Here is an 18,986-nt window from a genome sequence, read left to right on the forward strand (position 1 = left end):
TGTAGACACCCCATTTTTAACCGACCTTAAGACTCAAGCGTCACCAATTGAGCGCTCGGTGATGATGAATATGGTGGTCGCTCTGAGGTTACGGAGTCTCGGCTGCGAGCCTTGCCTCCGGACTTCGGGGCTCTTTTGTGCTTTACCTCGGTTTGCGAACCAGGTCCTGTTTTCTCTGTCTTCTCTTCCCGAAGGGAGGGAGAGGTCTTGTAGACCATCTCTCAGTGGCCGTAGGCCGGTTTTTCCGTTTAGAGCCCAGTTTTCGGTTTTTCGGAGCCGTCGGCCGTGTGCCTCAGTTCGGGACTGCCGAACCACCTCCGTTTGCTCTGGTTTTTGGTATACACCTTATTTCCTCCCTTTTGAGGAACATTGTGGGCCGAGAGACCAACTTCGTGGTCGAATGCCATCTTCGGTGCTTAATAACCCATTTTCGGGGCCCCAGGCCGCGCGTTTTGGTCCCTGAACCTCCGTTTTGGTTCATTTTTGGTGGAGACCTTATTTTCATTGTTAGGAAGCTTGTAGGAGGGTGGGAGGCCAGCAATTTTTTTGAAAAGCCAGCTTTATTTCTTCATCGCTCTCCGTTGCCCGTTTTCCTCACTAAAAAGCTAATGTTGACCACCCCGGGGCCACTTTCTTTAGCCCTAAACCCCATATTTGTGTTGTACACACCTGGGAGGCCACCAATATGTATAGGTCGGCCAGTAATTGTCCTTGACCCTTTTGAACCCCTCTAAAAAGTTGGCTTTTCTCTCTCCCGGTTTACATTTTCTGGGTTTTGACCACATAGTTGTGTTGTGCACACATGGAGGGCCATCTTTTTGAGGTGGCCGGCCAGCAATCTTCATTGACCCTTTTGACCCCTGGCCGGCTAGCCATGGGGGGTGGCCGGCCGGCCACTTGAACCTTTTTTACCTGGCCGGCCACAATCCTCTCTCCAAGTGCCTTCCAGCTGTACCCTCTGTTTTCCCCCAGATTTTGTATCCGGGGGGGGGGGGGGTTGCCTTTTGGGGGAAAATTTGAATTTGATTTTCCCCCCTTTCCTTGCCTCTCTCCCTCTATAAAACCAGCACCCCAGCTCCATTTTGAAGGGTTGACAAAAACCAGCTGGGGCATTGCATACAACTCTCCCTCTCCCTCTCTTCCAAACCCTTCAAACCCTAAGGTTCTTGCCCCCCTTTACACTACCACTCATAGCACCACACCTCCACCCTCCATTCCAGCCCTTTGAAGCTGATTTATAGAGGCTAGGAGCATCATTCCTTGGACCAAAAGTTGTTGAAGACATAGGCTACAAGGGTAAGTCTCTTTTCCCTCTCTTTTAGCTCTATTTTGCATGCTTTCTTAGCCTTTGTTGCTTGCATTTTTGGGCTCCGACCCAAACTGGAAATAATCATATTTCGAGCTCTTCTCCATGTTTGATCAAGGGTCTTTCTCTATTTGAGGTCTCCTCCTCCCCCTTTGTGTCTAAACTCTCTTTTAGGCCTATTTTTGCATGATATTTTAGGCTTATTTTTTAGCTGTTTTGGACTTGGTCATAAACTTTGAAATGTATTTTTTCGAGCCCCTCTTCAACTTTGTTGAAGGGCTCTCCTCTGTTTGAGGTCAGCTGCTACCACTTGCCTCTTTATCCCTCTTTTAGGCCTTTTTCTTGCATGTTGTTTTAGCCTCACTTGTGTTTATTTTTGAGACTTGATATAAACTATAAAGTGCCTTGTTTTGAGATCCTCTCCAACTTTGTTGAAGGGATCTCCTCTGTTTGGGCCAGCTGCTGTCCCTTGTCTCTAATCTCTCTTTTAGGGCCATTTTTGCATAATAGATTAGCCCTATTTGTGTTCATTTTTGAGATTTGTTATAAACTGGAAAAAGACTTGTTTTGACATCATCTTCATGTTTTATTAAGGGTATTTTCTTGTTTGAGGTCATATGCTTCCTTGTATGCTTGATTGTCCCTTATTTTGAGCCTTACACCTAAGCTCTTGTTGCATGCTTTGTTTGGCCTTCTAGCCACTAAAATCCAATGGATTTTCAGTGGCTAGCACACTATTTTGAGCCTCCAAATCAGAGGGGGGTGACCCCCTCTCTCCTTGACTTGTTCGGTGGTCATATTGGCCTTCCAAAGAGACCCTACCTTGCATGCTTTGAAGTCACTTTCCAGGGTCAATTTGGTGAGTTTTAGGACTACCATATTTGATTTTAATAGTTGTTTATGCCATGCTAAATGTCTACCTTGCATGTGCTTAATAACTCCTTGCATGGCCTTCCAAAGTAATTCATTATTTTTGCATACCATGGTTGCATATCAGTGGTTATTCAGGCCTATTTTCACATGATTTATTCACTGATTTTTTCCTGGTTTGGTGAGATTACATTTGCTTCATATACTTGCCATGTAAACTATGATTGCTAGTCAAGATTGCATGCTATTTTGTCCACCATGCTAGCATCTTTTGGCCATGCTTTGAACTGGAAATGTTCATGTTTTGGGACTGCCTTGGCTCTTTCTTCATGCTTCATGATCAAATAATGCATGCTTTGTATAGCTATAAGTCATTCCATGTGCCTAGTTTCGAGTTTCGGGTTTCATCTCATGCATCGGGTGCTATTTTTTCATGTTTCGGGGTTGTTTAGCATCATATTTCAGTGCTGGAATTTGTGAGTTTGGATGCCATCTTGCATCCCTTGCCATGCCTTGTTAGAGTTACATGTTATGCCTTAGGTTCGGTCCTCAGTTTGCGTGCATGCGTGCACGCATTTCGAGAGTCTCATTTTCAACTAATGGCCACTGATGTGAGTGTGGCTGAGGCCCACTCATGTTGGTGTAAGTCCATCGTGCATTGTGTATGCCATTTCATTTCGCAGCATTGTGTATGCTAGGTTGTATGTTAGAGCATTGTGTATGCCTCGTTACATCGTGCATTGTGTATGTCATTTCATAGCATTGTGTATGCTAGGACGCATGTTAGGATCGCATTCATGCATGTCATGCATATTGCATAGTGCTTGGGATAGGAGTTAGCCCAAGCACGGAAAACGAGGGACGTTTCGTACTCCGAGTGACGGAACGTGTCTCAATTCCCTGTCGCCGACACTCCGGATTACCCATGATGGAGTGTAGGCCTTGTTGTGTCCATATGTGCATTCATTTCATATTGAGTCGTGCAAATCGACTCCTCGACCATCATGCATCGAGATGCGTAATTGGTGGCACGAGGATCGAGGGCTACACTACTCAAAGAGTAGTCATGTATACATATGTGAAAATACTTTGCCATGCCCTTGTGTTGCTCTTTGTTGCAGCAAATCAGAAATCGTCAGCCTTCTAGAGCTTGGCACGCATCCCGAGAACAATTGCAAACAGAGGCGAACCGAGGCATTGCAATGGATTTTCGCGCAAGGCAACTCGAGCATGCATCATCCATCATTCGGAACAGAGCTGAGGCAGTCCATGGATTTGCGTGCAATTTACTGCTTTCCTAGATTAATTTGTTAATGAATTAGGATTTTGTATTTATTTGGACTGTAATTATTTATTTGGGACTGTATTATTTATTCGGACCCTCCGAGTGAGGGCACAACTGTAATAAGTGTGCGTGTGTGTGATGTATGTCTTCCAACCCCACGTCTTTCTCCCTTTTATTTACCCGCTTATGATGGTTAGATTAGGGCATGTTTCAATTAACATACAGTATGATAGCATGTTTGCATTCATTCATCTGTTTTGCATGCACCGGGCTCGGGCATCATACTAACTGCATTATAGTTCAATTCTAAGTTGAATACTTGTTAGTTGTAGCATTTCGCATGCCATCTTTAGAATAGCCGAGCCTTCTATAGTTGCATTTTTGCATGTGTTGCATTAGGCATTTCTGTATAGTTAGGATCATACATGGGTTTCTAATTAGCTTCTGTTTTGGCTTGGAGTACTCGGTAAGTTTTATGCTTTAGCATCCTTGCATGCGTGTGAGTGACAGCCATGATAGCATGCTTACCATGAGGCTATGTGCTTATGTGATATAAACTGCCTGAATGCCTGTGGGTGAAGGCTGGGTTATTTGAATTGGAACAATTCGTTGACTGTGAGTTTTAAGCCCACTAGATAGTGGCAAAATCATGTTTTCTAGGCCCACCCGAAGGTGACAAATCCACGTCTTAGCCTACTTGCGGGTAGCACCATCAAACCATTTTCAAATAAACAAACATGAAATGTTTTGTTCCAATTCAGGCGACCCAGTCTATACTTGTATGCTATGCGCATCACATAGTAAAATCTAGGCTAATAACCGGAATAAGAACGCATAATGTTTTCAAAAATAGATATCATGGTTAGTAGAGGCCGATCTTTGATCGGGCGAGCGGGGGTGCTCACGAAGTGACCTTCCCCAATCGTACCCAAGTTCCCGAGCCGAGGCAACTTTGGTGATGACGGACACGTGGCCTTAGGCAACGAGTCAGGGTTTCCTAAATTTCCCCAAAATAAAACATTTAGGTGGCGACTCTGTATCTGGCAAAGCAGTCCATGTTTGGCACTTCTTTCAAAATCTGTTTTCTCAAAATAATTTGTCGGATTTGGACTCTTTGGTTCAGATTTAGAACCGTGACAATTTGAGAGTCCGAACATGTAGTGAGCCCAAATGAACAGAACGGGACTCATCCTGCCGGGGCGTTCGGGGATGTCTACACTTGGGCTTTTATCGCGGTTCTAGGTTGGAACTTGATGTCAAACTGTCCCAACTCCACTGCCCACTTCAAGATTCACCCAGAAAAGTTCGCCCTCTCAAACAGAGCTTTTAATGGAAAACCTGTGAGGACGATTATGGTGTGGGCGTTAAAGTAGTGCGACAACTTCCTTGATGCCATCATCAAGGCTAAGGCCAATTTTTCCAATGGTAAGTACCTGGTTTCCGCACCCAGCAATGTCTTACTGACATAAAAGATGGGAAGATGTTGGATTCCTTCCTCTTAGACCGACACTGCGCTGATTGCGTGCTGTGAAACTGCTAGGTACAAGAATAGTTTTTCTCTAGGTATTGGGGTTACTAGCAACGACGGAGAAGACATGTATTCTTTCAAACTTTCTAGGGCGCGGGCGCGGTCGCATTCTTCATCCCACTCAAACTTGGCCTTTAATGCTTGAAAAAATGGTCGACATCTGTCTGACGACCGACTGATGAACCGGTTGAGCGCAACTGCCATACCGGTGAGATGTTGTACTTCTTTTACTGAGTTGGGCCTCTCCAGATCTTGAATTGCTTTGATCTGAGAGGGGTCTGCCTCAATACCTCGGTTAGTCACCAGGAAGCCCAGGAATTTGTCAGATCCTACACCGAATGCACATTTGGACGCATGAAGGCGCAGCTTGTGCTTCTTCCGGATCTGAAACATCTCACCTAGGTCCTTGAGATGGTCATTCTTATCCTTGCTCTTGACCACCATGTCGTCGATGTAGGTTTCCATTGTTCTGCCTAACAATGGTTCAAACATCTTGGTGACTATCCGTTGAAATGTTGCCCTTGCGTTCTTAAGGCCAAAGGGCATGACCTTGTAACAATATAGTCTTCTTGGCGTCGTAAAAGATGTAACCTCCTGGTCTGGCTCATACATGGCATCTAATGGTACCCTCTGTACGCATCAAGAAAGCTAAGACAGTTGTGTCCTGCCGTCAGATTTACCAGTTGGTCTATCCGTGGAAGAGGAAAGCTGTCTTTTGGGCATGCCTTGTTGACCATTTTGTAGTCCACACAGACACGCCATTTTCCATTCTTCTTAGGCACCACTACGGTATTGGAGATCCATTTAGGGTAGTGCACCTCTCTGATAGCTCCTGCTTCTAGCAGGTTTTCTACTTCTTCTGCCACTATTTTGGCATGGTGGAGTGCCAATCTGCGAGTGCGTTGTATAATTGGTCTGGCAGTTGGGTGGACATTCAATTGGGGACAGATGAAGCTTGGGTCAATGCCAGGCATGTCATACGGCGTCCAGGCAAACACATCGATGTTAGAGGTCAAGAATTCCATGACCTCTATTCTCTCAGTGCTGGACATGGATGAGCCAAGCAAAAAGAATTTATCCGGGTTCTTTTCATCTATTTTTACCTGTACCAAGTCTTCCACTGCCTTTTGTTCAGCGGCTTTGCCAACATCCGCAAACAATTCATTACTCTCGGGCTCTTCCACTATCTGAACAAATCCCTTGGCAGCTCGGCTGCCATTTACTATGACGAAGCATTGCTTGGACATAATTTGGTCTCCATAGACCTCTTCAATTACCCCGGCTTCGTTGGGGAATCGCATTACTTGATGGTAGGTTGATGCTACTACTCTCATGGCATGCAGGCATGTCCTTCCCAAGATTATGTTGTAAGTGGAGGGCACTTTCAATACCCAAAATTCCACTTGTTTAGTCATGTTTCCTACTCAGACTGGGAGGATTATCTTGCCGACTGGCCATTCTGGCATTAAGTTGAACCCGATCAGGGGAGATACGGCAGGTGCCAAGTCTTTGTCCTTCAATTTCAGTTGTTTGAAGGTTTCGTAATACATTATCTCGCACGAGCTTCCTTGGTCGATCAAAATCCATTTGATATCGTAATCCATGATGCGGAGTGTGACGACCAGTGCATCATTGTGAGGGCAGTATATCCTTGCGAAGTCTCTGTCTGAGAAGGATATGACGTTCGTAGCTTCTGTTTTCCCCTTTTTGATGGTAGGTTGCGCACTCAATACCTCTCTTAAGTGTTCAGCCTTCTTGATCGTTCCCCTGAGCTCACATACTCGCTCAGGTTCGAATACCCCATGTATTACATTAATCACGCCTTGAGGTGGGGCGTCGATCGGCATTACATCTGGGTGATCGTGGTTCTGGGGGGCTGGTTGTGTCCCTCCTTCTATGTATCGATCAGCTGCCACTAACTCCTTATAGCACGCGCCCGTGGGCCTCCCTACAGCTCAGACTCGATTTGTGTCACGGTTCCTAATCTGAACCAAAGAGTCCAAATCTGGCAAATCGTTTTGAGAAACAGATTTTTGAAAAGAAGTGCCAAACATGGACTGCTTTGCCAGATACAGAGCCGCCACCTAAATATTTTTAAGGGGGCATTTAGGAAACCCTGACTCAGTGCCAAAGGCCACGCGTCCGTCATCACCAAAGTTGCCTCGGCTCGGGAGCTAGGGTACGATTGGGGAAGGTCAGCTATGAGCATCCCCTCTCGCCCGATCCGAAAATCGGCCTCTACTAACCGTGATATCCGTTTTTGAAAACGTTATGTGTTCTTATCCCGATTATTAGCCTAGAATTACTATGTTATGCGCACAGCACAAAAGTATAGACTAGATTGCCTAATTTGGGAATAAGCATTGCATATCTGTTTATTTTGGAAAAATATTTTGGAATTTGCTACTCGCAAGTAGGCTAAAACACGGATTTGAATGAGCTATTCCAACTCAGACAATCCAACCTTCACCCACAGGCATTCAAGCAGTTATATCACATAAGCAGCTAGCCTCATGGTAATCATGCTATCATGGCAACACTCACACGCATGCAAGGATGCTAAAGCATAAATACTTACATCGTACTCCGTGCCAAAACAAAGAACTCATTAGCAATCAATGCATGATCCAAGTCCATGTTTGAATGTCTAATGCAACGCATACGGAATGTCACTAGAGTAGGCTCGGCTAGTCTATGAATGACATGTGAAAATGCACAAGTAGCATGTATTCAAGTTAGATTTGAAATACTAATGCAGTTAGCATGATGCGCCGAACCCGGTGCATACAATACTGATGAATGATGCACGCATGCATAGCATAAGGCATGCTAAATTAAACATGACCTATTACTAACCATCAAAGCAGGTAAGTAAAAGGGAGAAAGAAGTGGGGGTTGGGAGACATGTACACACGCACCCACACTTATTACAAATTTGCCCTCGCTCGGAGGGACCAAAAGAATAATACAACTCAAATAATGAATTAACTAACCTAGCTAATTAATTATTACAGACCAACTAAATTAATTAAACGAATTAATTAATTTAAGAAAACAAGAAAAAGGGCCTCGGGAAGAGGGCTCAATGCACTCGTGCTCGGGTCTTGCTCGGAAGTCCACTGCCATGCTCAAGCTGCCTCTGTTTTCACTGCTCTGCCCTTCTGAAAACTTCCAAAGTCTCAGAATTGCTTCCCTGGACATTGGGAGACACCACCGGCTGGGGAGAATGGCCACCGGCAGTGAGATGTGATCATCGGCTATTGATGAAGCTATCGGCCCAGGATGGATTGCCGGTCGGCACTCTGTGCAGTCGATCGGCAAAAAGTTCCTGCAGAATCTGTTTGACAGCAGCAGAGGACAGAGCTTTGCATGGCAATGCAATTCAAACAATGTATGCACCAATCCTATCCCTTATCATGTGTTTGACTCAAAGGGACATGGTCCTTGGTTCTCGGACCGTCAATCGCGCATTTCAATGCGTGGTGGCCCAAGAGACCAAGTTGTGCATTTTCATGTCAAATGAAATGCAAACCAAATAAGCACATAAAGACCCAACCTCTATCACTTGACTTCAAGAGGCAAGGTATCCATGTGCAATGCGATTCAACCTAAGCATGTTAGCTAATATGCAACATGGCATGAAAGAGAGCATACAAACATGCAATGCACATTAGGTGCGCAAACTAAGCAACAAAGCAAACAAGCATGCCACAATTATGCAAACCACTAGAACGTGCAAGATGTAATCCAATCACGCAACATGCTAGCAACTTGACCAATGGAATGCAAGGCGAATGCAAGTGATTTCAAGCATGTAACATGTGCAACCAAAGCATGCAAACATGGGATGATGTAACAACACTTGAATGACATGCAAGGGATGGACTTACACTAATTGGACAGCTCTAAGTTAGGTCCAAAACAGTGGCCAAAAGCTTAAGAAAATGGGACCAAACACACATACACACATGCACATGTTAAGGCCTAACGCTTAAGCATCAAAGGAAAACTTTTAAGCACACTTAAAAGGGAATAATCATGGACATATGGCATGTATTATAAGCCTTGAAAATCATGCTATAAGAGGTGCCAAACCAACTTAAACAAGGTAAACATTAGCATGCAAATGGTCCAAGCATTTAAAGCAAGTCAAAGGGGACTTAAACCATGGCTAAGCCAACCGAGCCTCACAAGGCCAAGAAGGCTTAAAACAGGTCCAGGGCAGACCTAGACCATGCAAAGGGACCCTCTAGATGGCATCTAAGTGGCTCAAATTCAAAAGCATGCACAAGGGCCAAAACATGGAGCATACAACATAAGCTTTCAAAGCATTAAAGAGGTGTCCAAGGCAAGCATACAAGCATATCAAAGGGACTGAAATAACATGGAAAATGATCCCAACCCACTAAATCGAAGCAAGTGATGCATGCAACACACTCATACACTTAAGGCCAACAAACCAAAATGCAAAGGGGCTATCTAATGCATGCCATGGTCGACCAAAATGGCTAAGGACAGACCTTAAACATGGCAAAATAAGCATGAAAGCTTCACAAAGCTAAGCCTAAAACATGCTAGAATAATGGTTTACAACCTAAGGCATGTTAAGGCAACAAAATGGCATTACAAGGCATTTATGCTAAGCAAGGATGGTGTACCAAAACCAACTAAAAACAGAGGCATATTATGACATAATAAGCACGAAAATCAGCTAAGGCATGGTCAACAAGAGCCTAAGCTAGGTGCTCCCTCAAGAGGCAAAAATGGTCCTTTTCAAGGACAACAAGGAGAGGGGGTGGCCCTCTCCTTCTTGGGACCTCAAGGCACCATCCTCACCTCTGAAATCCCTCAAGATTTCAGTGGTGAGGAGGCCCAAACACCAAGGTCTCGGAGCTTACACAAAATGGCACAAAATGGAGCCTTACAAGGCTTAAGAGGGGTCAAAGATTCTCAAACCACAAAACACTCTAAACAAACTATTTAGAGGGCCTAAAAACAGAACTTTTTTATGTTATACACAAAACACAAAAACAGTTGCAAGGTAAGAAAAAATACAATGCAAGAAAGGGGTAAAAAGGAGCAAGTTTCTTACCCTTGAAGACTTTCTTCACAACTGAAGCTCCAGCAGCTTCTTCAGCTCCAAACCAGCTTCAAAACCTCCAAAACAACCCTCAAGAGGCCTCAACTCCAAGGGATGGTGTAATGGTGGGTGCTTGTGAGCAAAAGTAAGACAAAACACACACACTAAGCTCAAGAGAGGGAAATATAGAGATGGAATAAATACAAATTCCTAACCCTAATATTAAAGCTCTCTAAAAATATTGTCTAACCTAAATCCAAGAGAGGAGACTCTCTCTTATAGAGCTCTCTCTTGTAAAGCTTGTCAAATAAGCTTGTCAAGAGAGAAATCCCTCCATACACGTGTATGGAGGGGAGAAAATGTGGGTGCCAGCTATCACAGCTGGCACAAAATATCTACCAAAAGTATATGAACAGTGATCGGCCATTCAAAATTGCCATTTTGGAAAAATAAATGGCCGACCGGCAACAAAGAGTGCCGACCGGCAATATACATTGCCGATGGCAAAAAATCACTGGCCGGTGGCCTCAAGCCATGGCCGGTGATGTGTGGGGATGCCTCACAAGGCATTCCCTGCCCCTCCAAGGCAAAACACAAGTGTTTGGTGCAAAACCAGACACAACATGGTCGAGTCGAGAGGTCCTAAGGCAAGGCGCGTAACCGAGGCCTCCGGGAACTCAAGACGAACACAAACAAGGGTAATCACCAAGTGTTCCAATGGTGACGTCCAAGTCTTGAGAACGGTCAAAAATGGGGTGTCTACACTCCTCCAGATGCTATCTCAACAGCGTGCAATTTTCAGTACGATGCCCATTTTCCTTATGGAAGGTGCACCGAGATCTTTCGTCGTAGTCCGTTTGTGCTTCTCCCAGCTTAACTGGCCATCTGACGAAAGGTTCATCACGTATCTCACTGAGAATTTGGTAGATTGGTTTCTTAAATACCGTGGTAATGGTAGTGCGGACTCTCAACCATCTTTTATCTCGGTCCTCTTCGTTGTCTCGCCTGCCTCGTTCATTCTTGCTTGGACGTTCTATCGTGTTGATTTTTGCCATAGTCTTCTTATCTGGTGTTACTGTTGTACCAGATTTTGCCTTTGCACGGGCGCCATCCTCCTCCACCCGAATATGTTGGTGCACTCTCTCCATCAAGGCTTCCATCGTGAGGGGTGGAGTCATAGTAATCGAATCCCTCAATCTGTTTTCGACTGGAAGTCCTCTTTTGTATTGTGCGACGGCGAGATTGATGGGGCAGTCCCCTATCTGGTTGAACGTCTCCCAGTAGCGATTGTTGTAGGATTTCAACGTCTCCTTGTCGTCCATATCAATGGAGAGTGGCTGATCAATCTCTACTGGCGTCTTAGTGTTCGTTCTAAACCTTGTCACGAACGCCTCCACTAATTGCGCCCATGAGGCTATGCTGCCTTCTGGTAGCCTTTCGAACCAGGTTAAACCTAGGTCGCCAAGGCTGGATGGAAATAGGATGCACATCAAAGCTTTGTTCTGCCGGTACACTGCCATGACCTGGCGAAAGTGGCTTAGGTGCATATAAGGGTCTGTCTTCCCCTCGTACGTGGTAAATTTAGGTTGGATGAAGCCTGAGGGTAATGGTGTGTTCTCAATCGCCGGAACGAACGGCGAGCTATGTAGTCTTGCTAATGCTTTATTTGTTGGTTCGTAGGCAAGGTGCAGTATTGGCATTCCTACCTCGACGCTTCCATGCGTTCGAAGAGCCAACCGCTGAAGGGCTGAAACTCTGTGCGGGTCGCGTGCCCTGGCATCCTCCTTGCGTCGTGCCCTTTCTTCAAGTACAGTCTGTAAGTCGGACGATCTAGGCAACTCCGTTTGCCTGGACGATGTCTGGTGCGTATGTGAGGGCCGATAGGTGCTTCCCTCAGTGTAAGACCTCAATGATCTCGTTCTCTCAGACCTGGAGTAACGAGTTCTGGAAGTCCTTAATTGAGTGTCGCCTGTTCTAAGGCTCCTACTCTCTGCTTACGATGGCGTGGTATGCCTACCACGATCTTTAGAGTGGCGAGGGGGCACATTGCTTTTGCGCCCCTCTCATGTCGCCACCTCTTTCCCTTTTATCTAGCGCTTCATCAATTCCATGCCCGCCGCCATCTTCCTTATTAGTTCATCTTGCTCTTTTACGCGATCCTCCAGAGCTTGAGGGTCGATTCTTCGCCTCTGCCTTTCAGGACTTTGTGAGTGAGAGCGACGAGGGCTGTTACCCGCCTCCCCCTTGCATCCCTCCGGGGGTTCTGTCGCTATGGCTCTAAATCTTCCATGGGTGGGATGGAAGGCAGACCATCGCGCCTCCCACCGCCCTACGGGGTTTGTCCGTCAATGGCGGACTGCGGCAAATCTTCATTGTGCGCCATTTAACTAGCGAGGGAAACTTGATCAAGAGGTTTTGTTCTTTGCCTGATATTCCCACAGACGGCGCCAATTGTACGGGAAAGAAATAAACCTTCTCGTATAATCCTGTTGATCAAGTCTGTGCTCCTCCGTACGACATCGCTTTACTCCCTGAAAACACAAACGTGAGCTAGCCGGCGGGTGTGTGTCGGATACTTCTCTGATGCCTAAGTCAGCAAAATAGACAAATAGACAAAAAGCTCTGTGTATTCGGGAATCGAAGTTGTGTTACCTCTCCATAGGTGATGTTATGAGCTTTTATAGGTTCCGTGTGGCACAATCCTAGTAGGACTCTTACTCCTCCATGTAGAGTCCTCCTAGGAATCACATTCCTGAAAGATAATGCTTATCCTTCAACACCCCCCTCACTGCTTAAACCAAGTGAGATTGTTTTACCATGGTTGGATGTCAATACGACTGAGATAACGTAGCCATGCTAAAACCGTAGACTAGACCGAGCTCCCATTAGCTCGGTTCTTCCTTTCACTGCGTGTACCTTGATTTGACATATTCCAACTGGGTTGTCCGAGACTGCACTAACCACAATGAGCTTGGACCGAGCTAACCAATAACAAGGTTCTGAGGAAAGCTTAACATACTTCGGCTCAATATGGTATGACCGAGCTAACTGTTACCATTCTAAGTGTGGTGACCGAGCTAACGGCAGAGCTCTCTTGGACCGAGCTAACCCTTGCTAGGTCACTACATACCCGGACCGAGCTAACACCTGGACTACGGTCCTTTTACTAAGCCCTTCTTACTACGGCCCCTAGAACGGCCCAGTACCCAGCTCGGCCCAATTTACTCATAAATTACCCTCTCACATACATAACATCACAACAAACAACAAATTATCATTGGAATTATAAATAGAAAAATCGTTCACAATCTCTTGTAACCACAACTCACTAATGGATCTCAAGTAGTCCACACTAGTACACTTGACAAATTAAAAATACTCTCTCTCTCTCTCTTTCTCTCTCTGAATTAGGGTTTTGGGGCTGCAGCAGCTGGAGAAGTAGGTTGATGGGATGGAGACTTGGGGTTCTTCTTCACATACTTGCAAGCCCAAACATGCTTCCCATTAATGGATGCAAAGAGCAGCATAGCCAATGGGCCTGCAATCCACCCCAACTGAGACATGCTCCATGCTAGTCATAGTACCCCTGATCCTATCACTCCTGTCATTATGCACGCCACACCGGTCCATATGTTCCCTTCATCATCATATAATCAACACATACCAATCTAAGTACCAAAATACATAATCCATATATGTGTATATATAACAATTCCCATCTGACGGTTGTAAGCCACTGCCCCTTATAATTGTGGCAAGCATGGATACTCTGTTCTTAAATTTCTTTCTTTCAATGCATTTCAAGTCACATAATCATGTCAATATATGCCAATCTAAGTACCAAAATACATAACACATACATATGTGAACCAAGAAGAAATGTCAAAATTGTCCTCTTCCATTATACAAGTTAACAGACACAGTCAGATAGTTAAAATTGATAATTGATAACATTTTAAATGTCTAAAGTTCAAATTGAAAAAAATAAAAATACTAGTTTAATTTGTTACAATGTTAAATTTTGAGATTTTTTTTTTAATTTTTTAAAAAATGTTCCCAATTATTTTATTCCAATGCATTTCAAGTCACAGGATCACTAAATAACATTTCATGAACTCACACAAAGTTCCCAGGATCACTAAAACAGAAATCACAAAGTTCCCAAGTGAATGTTTTTTATATAAAAAAAGAGAAAAAAAAATTTATAAAGTGAAGTGCACGAGATTTGAACTTAAGATCTTGAGTTTGGAAAACAACACCCTTACCACTAAATCAACAAATATTACTTACATTTTTAATTCAAAATTAAAATTTATATTTTATAAATTTAATAGCAGACCCGTCGGGTGGGCTTATGCCCCTAGTGTGTGTGTATATATATATTGTGTCCTGATATTTAAGGGCTGGAGAATTGATGATGCTGTGTAAAAAAGTGGGTGTGGAAAATTTTGACTTTTGGGCATTAAACACTTACATTATATACTTTCTTGGAAATTCTTGTGGATAAAAAATCATTGGTTTATTAGATCACGAAATGAAAAATTCATGGTTACTGTTAGAAAAAGGGAAAAAAAAAACAAAAAAACAAGGGAAGAGAAAGAAAGTGAAAGAAAGACAACCAGTTCTGTCGATGGAAGAATCAACCAAAGGGGTCTGATGATCTTGACCTTCATCTCTCTCTCTCTCTCCCTCTCCCATGGCCTTCTTCCAAACTACCCTTCAATTCAAATTTACAAATTCAACAATAAACCTTTTTAGCATATATACATACACACATATATATAGATGGTTGGTGGGTCTCACAAGTCATGATAGTGGACTACTTTTAGAGCCAGAGACAACTACGATCGGAGTCTTTGTGTTCCATCAACGATGCCCCAATTTACTGTTTAAAGTCGTTCTAAAAACTGAAATAATCATACATGTACCAAATAAACATACATGTATCGTGTTCAAAATGGACCAAAAAGATTATTGTTTTCAGAAGATTAAAAATGTGAGAATGGTGATGTCCATCGACATTAGTAAACTGGACAGAAAAAGATGAGCAAAGAGGGACAATTATAGAAGTATTACCGGTACCCATGATTCATCATTTTCAACATGTCCATGATTCTGATGGTGAGTTCTGTGGCTAATTCTCCTGTAATTATATATCAGTCATATGCACAAACACCATTTCTTCACAAACTCAATCTAGACAGATATACAAATATCAGGATCAAAGAGTTAAGATCAAGAACACACCATCCATGATAAGGCACAAGAATTGACGAATGCAGGAGATGTCCAGCAACACTGTTCAACAAAGGGTCGTCAGAAAAGCTTATGTGGCCACTGCAGATTCAAAAAAAAAAAAAAAAAAAAAACAAACCCAAACACAAAAATGAGCCTTCAAATTTAATTCCAAAATAGGAATTGTAAGCATGTTATGTCTATTACCAATCATGACCAAGAACAAACAGTGCCCAAAACATTGTCCCCTGGGCAGCCCAATAAAAAGGCCAAACAACCCAACTTTCAAAGAAATTTGCCAATGCAGCTAATCCAAAAACCACAATAACATCCCTAATCACATAACTAATAGATCGCCATGGGTTCTTGACCCAACAGTGGCTAGGAATGGCAGCTCGAATCTCCGCTATCCTAAACGGAGGAGGTGCCACGGGTTTTTGAATACAATTGTTAAAGATTGAACTTGCCAAGCAAAATCAGAAACGGAACGGTGCCGTTTGGTAACACTTACGTTTTCAGTTTTCTGTTTATATCTACAAAAATTTAAAAAACTCAAATAAAAACTTGTTTGGTAAAAATTTTGATTTATAAATCAGTGGTCTCAGTTTATAAATTTGGCCAAAAAATAAAAACACAAAAAATGTGTTTTCGTTTTGAGTTTTAAGTTTTTTTTTTTTTATCACCCAACACTAGCCACCACCCGCCACCATTTTCTACCATCGTCTTCCGCCACCACCCGCCACCATTTTCTACCACCGTCTTCCGCCACCACCACCCACCCCCCACCACCACCTGCCACCACCACTCACCACCCACCTGCCACCCACTCGCCACCACTACCCACCCCTCGCCGCCGCTACTACCCCCACCCACCACCCACCTGCCATCCACCCGTCACCCGCCATTACCATCCACCACTGGCTGCCACCACCCGCCACCTATTTGCCACCACCACTCACCACCCACCTGCCACCCACCCGCCACCACCACCCACCACCACCACCACCATCACCCGACACCCACCTACTATCACCACCCACCACTACCCACTCGCTACCACCTACCACCCGCCACCGTCACCCACTCACCTACCACCACTACTACCCGCCACCACCCACCACAACCTACCATCCGCCACCCACTTGCCACCACAACCCACCACCTGCCACCACCACCACCCACCACCCACTCGCTACCACCCATCACCCGCCACCGTCACCCACCCACCCACTATCACCACCCATCCGCCACCACCAGCCATCCACCACCCACCACTCGCCACCACCACTACCACCACCACCACCGACTCACTACCACCCGCTACCGTCACCGACCCACCCACCACTACCACCACCCGCCACCTACCCACCACCACCACCCACCCGCCACTACCCATCCACATCCGCCATCCGCCACCCATCTGCCACCACCATCCACCACCCGCTACCACTACCACCATCACCTACTCGCTACTACCCACCACCCGCCACCGTCACCCACCCACCCACCACCACCACCAGCTACACACCACCCACCGTCACCACTTTCTACCACCGTCTTCCCTCGCCACTTGTCACCACTTGTCATTTCTCACTCTTTTTTATATTTTTAAAATTTTTTAAACATTTTGTCAATTACCAAACACGTTTGTAGTTTATGTTTTTCTAAAAATAAACAAAAACCAGTTTATAAAATTTTTATAAATATAAACTGAAAACGTAAACGTTACCAAACACAGATTTAAAGGATAATTTTGAATTCTGATTATTCTTTATCGATGAGATTATGTAATCATGAACATGAGAATATGGGGTTAACTTGAGCTAGACTGTGAATTATGTGGGTATAGTTGCTTCCTTATCTGCTACCAGGAAGCAACTGTATTGATTTCTTGCATTTCTTGTGTGTCTTTTTGGTGTAACAAACTAACAAGTGCATTTTTGTGTCTCTTTTTGTATTTTGGGTGCAGTGAAAAATAATAGAAAAATAGAAATCTAACAGAGAACAAGAAAGAGAGAACTTCAACTTAAGCTGGGCATATAAACAAACATGTAATATACACAAATAAATCCAAATATACATACACAAAAGATTTGAAGGTATAGAAAGTGAAAAGATTGGAGATCTGTACCTCAAGCTAAAGAGAATCTGGAAAAAGGAAAGTAACTGTACATATGGGATTGTAAATGGGCAAGTGTATATTCAGAGATCTTTCAACTTTTTCAACATAACAGATCAAAAAAGGATGCGTTCAGACACAAATCAACTCCTCCTCCTCCACATCCTCTCTCTCTCTCTCTCTCACATCCGGACTTGAAGCAAAGACTTAAATCTAGTTCAACGAAGCAGAGAGCGAAGAAAAGAAGAAAATGATGTGTTTAGCCACAAATCAACTTTTAGTTTCTTGCTTACAATTTCAATTTCAATAACCAAATCGAGAGAGACGGGAAGGAAGAGCTTGAGAGAGACAGAGAAATCGATACCTCGCTGGTGGAGATAGTGGTGGTGGTGGAGCTTTGAAATCAAAATTGAAATCATAATCGAAATCAGAGAAATCGAGCCGGTGCAGACGGTGGTGGCGGTGGAGCTTCGAAATCAAAATCGCTCTGAATCTCAAAGATGAATCTGTGAGAATAATAACGGTTTAGAGAGGGTTGAGAGAGACGAGATTTGAAGGCATGATGATTCTAAATAAGGGTTTACAAAGGGCTTTAACAATTATTCTCAGATTCAAAATAGACTTTGAAATTGAGAGAGAGAATCACCGAAACATAAATTTCGAAATCAAAATCGAAATCGAGAGAGAACTTCGAAATCAGAATCGAAATCGCCAAGATGAATCACCCAGATTGTATCATTCTGAGATGAATCAGCGAGAGATGAATCGATCCATTGAGAGGGTTTAGAGAAAGAGAGAGCGAACGAGAGACTAAGTAAGAGATAAGGGCTACAAAATGAGTGAGTGAGAGAGATTGGGGCTTCAGAGGGTTGCCCATTTAAGGGAGAGAGAGAGGACATTCGAAGGCGCTTTTAACGCTTGAAACGGTGCCGTTTTTATTTTTTAAAACAGCGACATTTAAGAAACGTCGTTAAATATTATAAAATGTGACGTTTAATAAAACGTCGTTAAATAAACGTCACTAAAACTCATTTTTGACATTTTAGTTATTTTAGGTTATTGTCAAACTTGTCCTATGAAAGAGAAAAAAAAAATTAATTACAAGTTGTATTATCAAAATATCTTTATATGTTTTTATATTTTGAAAATTACTATATACAATCATATTTTTTACTTTATTTTCTCACGGTGAGACACAAGTGAGTAGGCCTCTTATATATATATATATATATATATATATATTAAGAGGGAGATTAATGATCTGGTACTGGGCTGGACGGATCTAGGCCAGACAGTTTTGCCGGACAGATTTGGGTCGGGCAAGTGTTGGGCCGAGGATGTGTGGCCTAGTTTGGAAAGAAGTTGCTCGGTTAAGACAACGCTTAGTTGGACCAAGCTACATGTTTGGCGGAGGCGAAGCCAGTCAAGTTAAGTGACCGGCGCCCGGAAAGGCAAGGTTAGACCGAGGTACCTGTTTGTTCGGCAGGTAGGTCGACCGCAGACAAGTGAGTAGTCCCGAGCTCGGCTTTGCCGAGATGCCGCCGAGTCCGGCCCTTCTCTGAG

General features: G+C 43.9%; 1 protein-coding gene across 1 annotated transcript in view; it reads right to left on the reverse strand.

Annotated features, from left to right (window-relative positions):
• Window positions 1-13,579: 13,579 nt before the first annotated feature.
• Window positions 13,580-18,986, reverse strand: part of LOC145799893 (omega-3 fatty acid desaturase, chloroplastic-like) — a 45,948-nt gene continuing 40,541 nt past the window's right edge. The window contains exons 2-7 of the mRNA XM_082889535.1: window positions 17,788-17,929; window positions 15,512-15,766; window positions 15,317-15,406; window positions 15,146-15,212; window positions 14,689-14,781; window positions 13,580-13,706 (exon numbers count right to left, since the gene is read on the reverse strand). Coding sequence (XP_082745661.1) covers window positions 13,677-13,706; window positions 14,689-14,781; window positions 15,146-15,212; window positions 15,317-15,406; window positions 15,512-15,766; window positions 17,788-17,929 — 677 coding nt within the window. The 3' untranslated portion in view covers window positions 13,580-13,676. The remainder of the gene's footprint in view (window positions 13,707-14,688; window positions 14,782-15,145; window positions 15,213-15,316; window positions 15,407-15,511; window positions 15,767-17,787; window positions 17,930-18,986) is intronic.

This window comes from Camellia sinensis, chromosome 9 (genome assembly GCF_055761805.1).
Source record: "Camellia sinensis isolate YWXY chromosome 9, ASM5576180v1, whole genome shotgun sequence".
In the NCBI taxonomy this organism is placed as follows: Eukaryota; Viridiplantae; Streptophyta; class Magnoliopsida; order Ericales; family Theaceae; genus Camellia; species Camellia sinensis.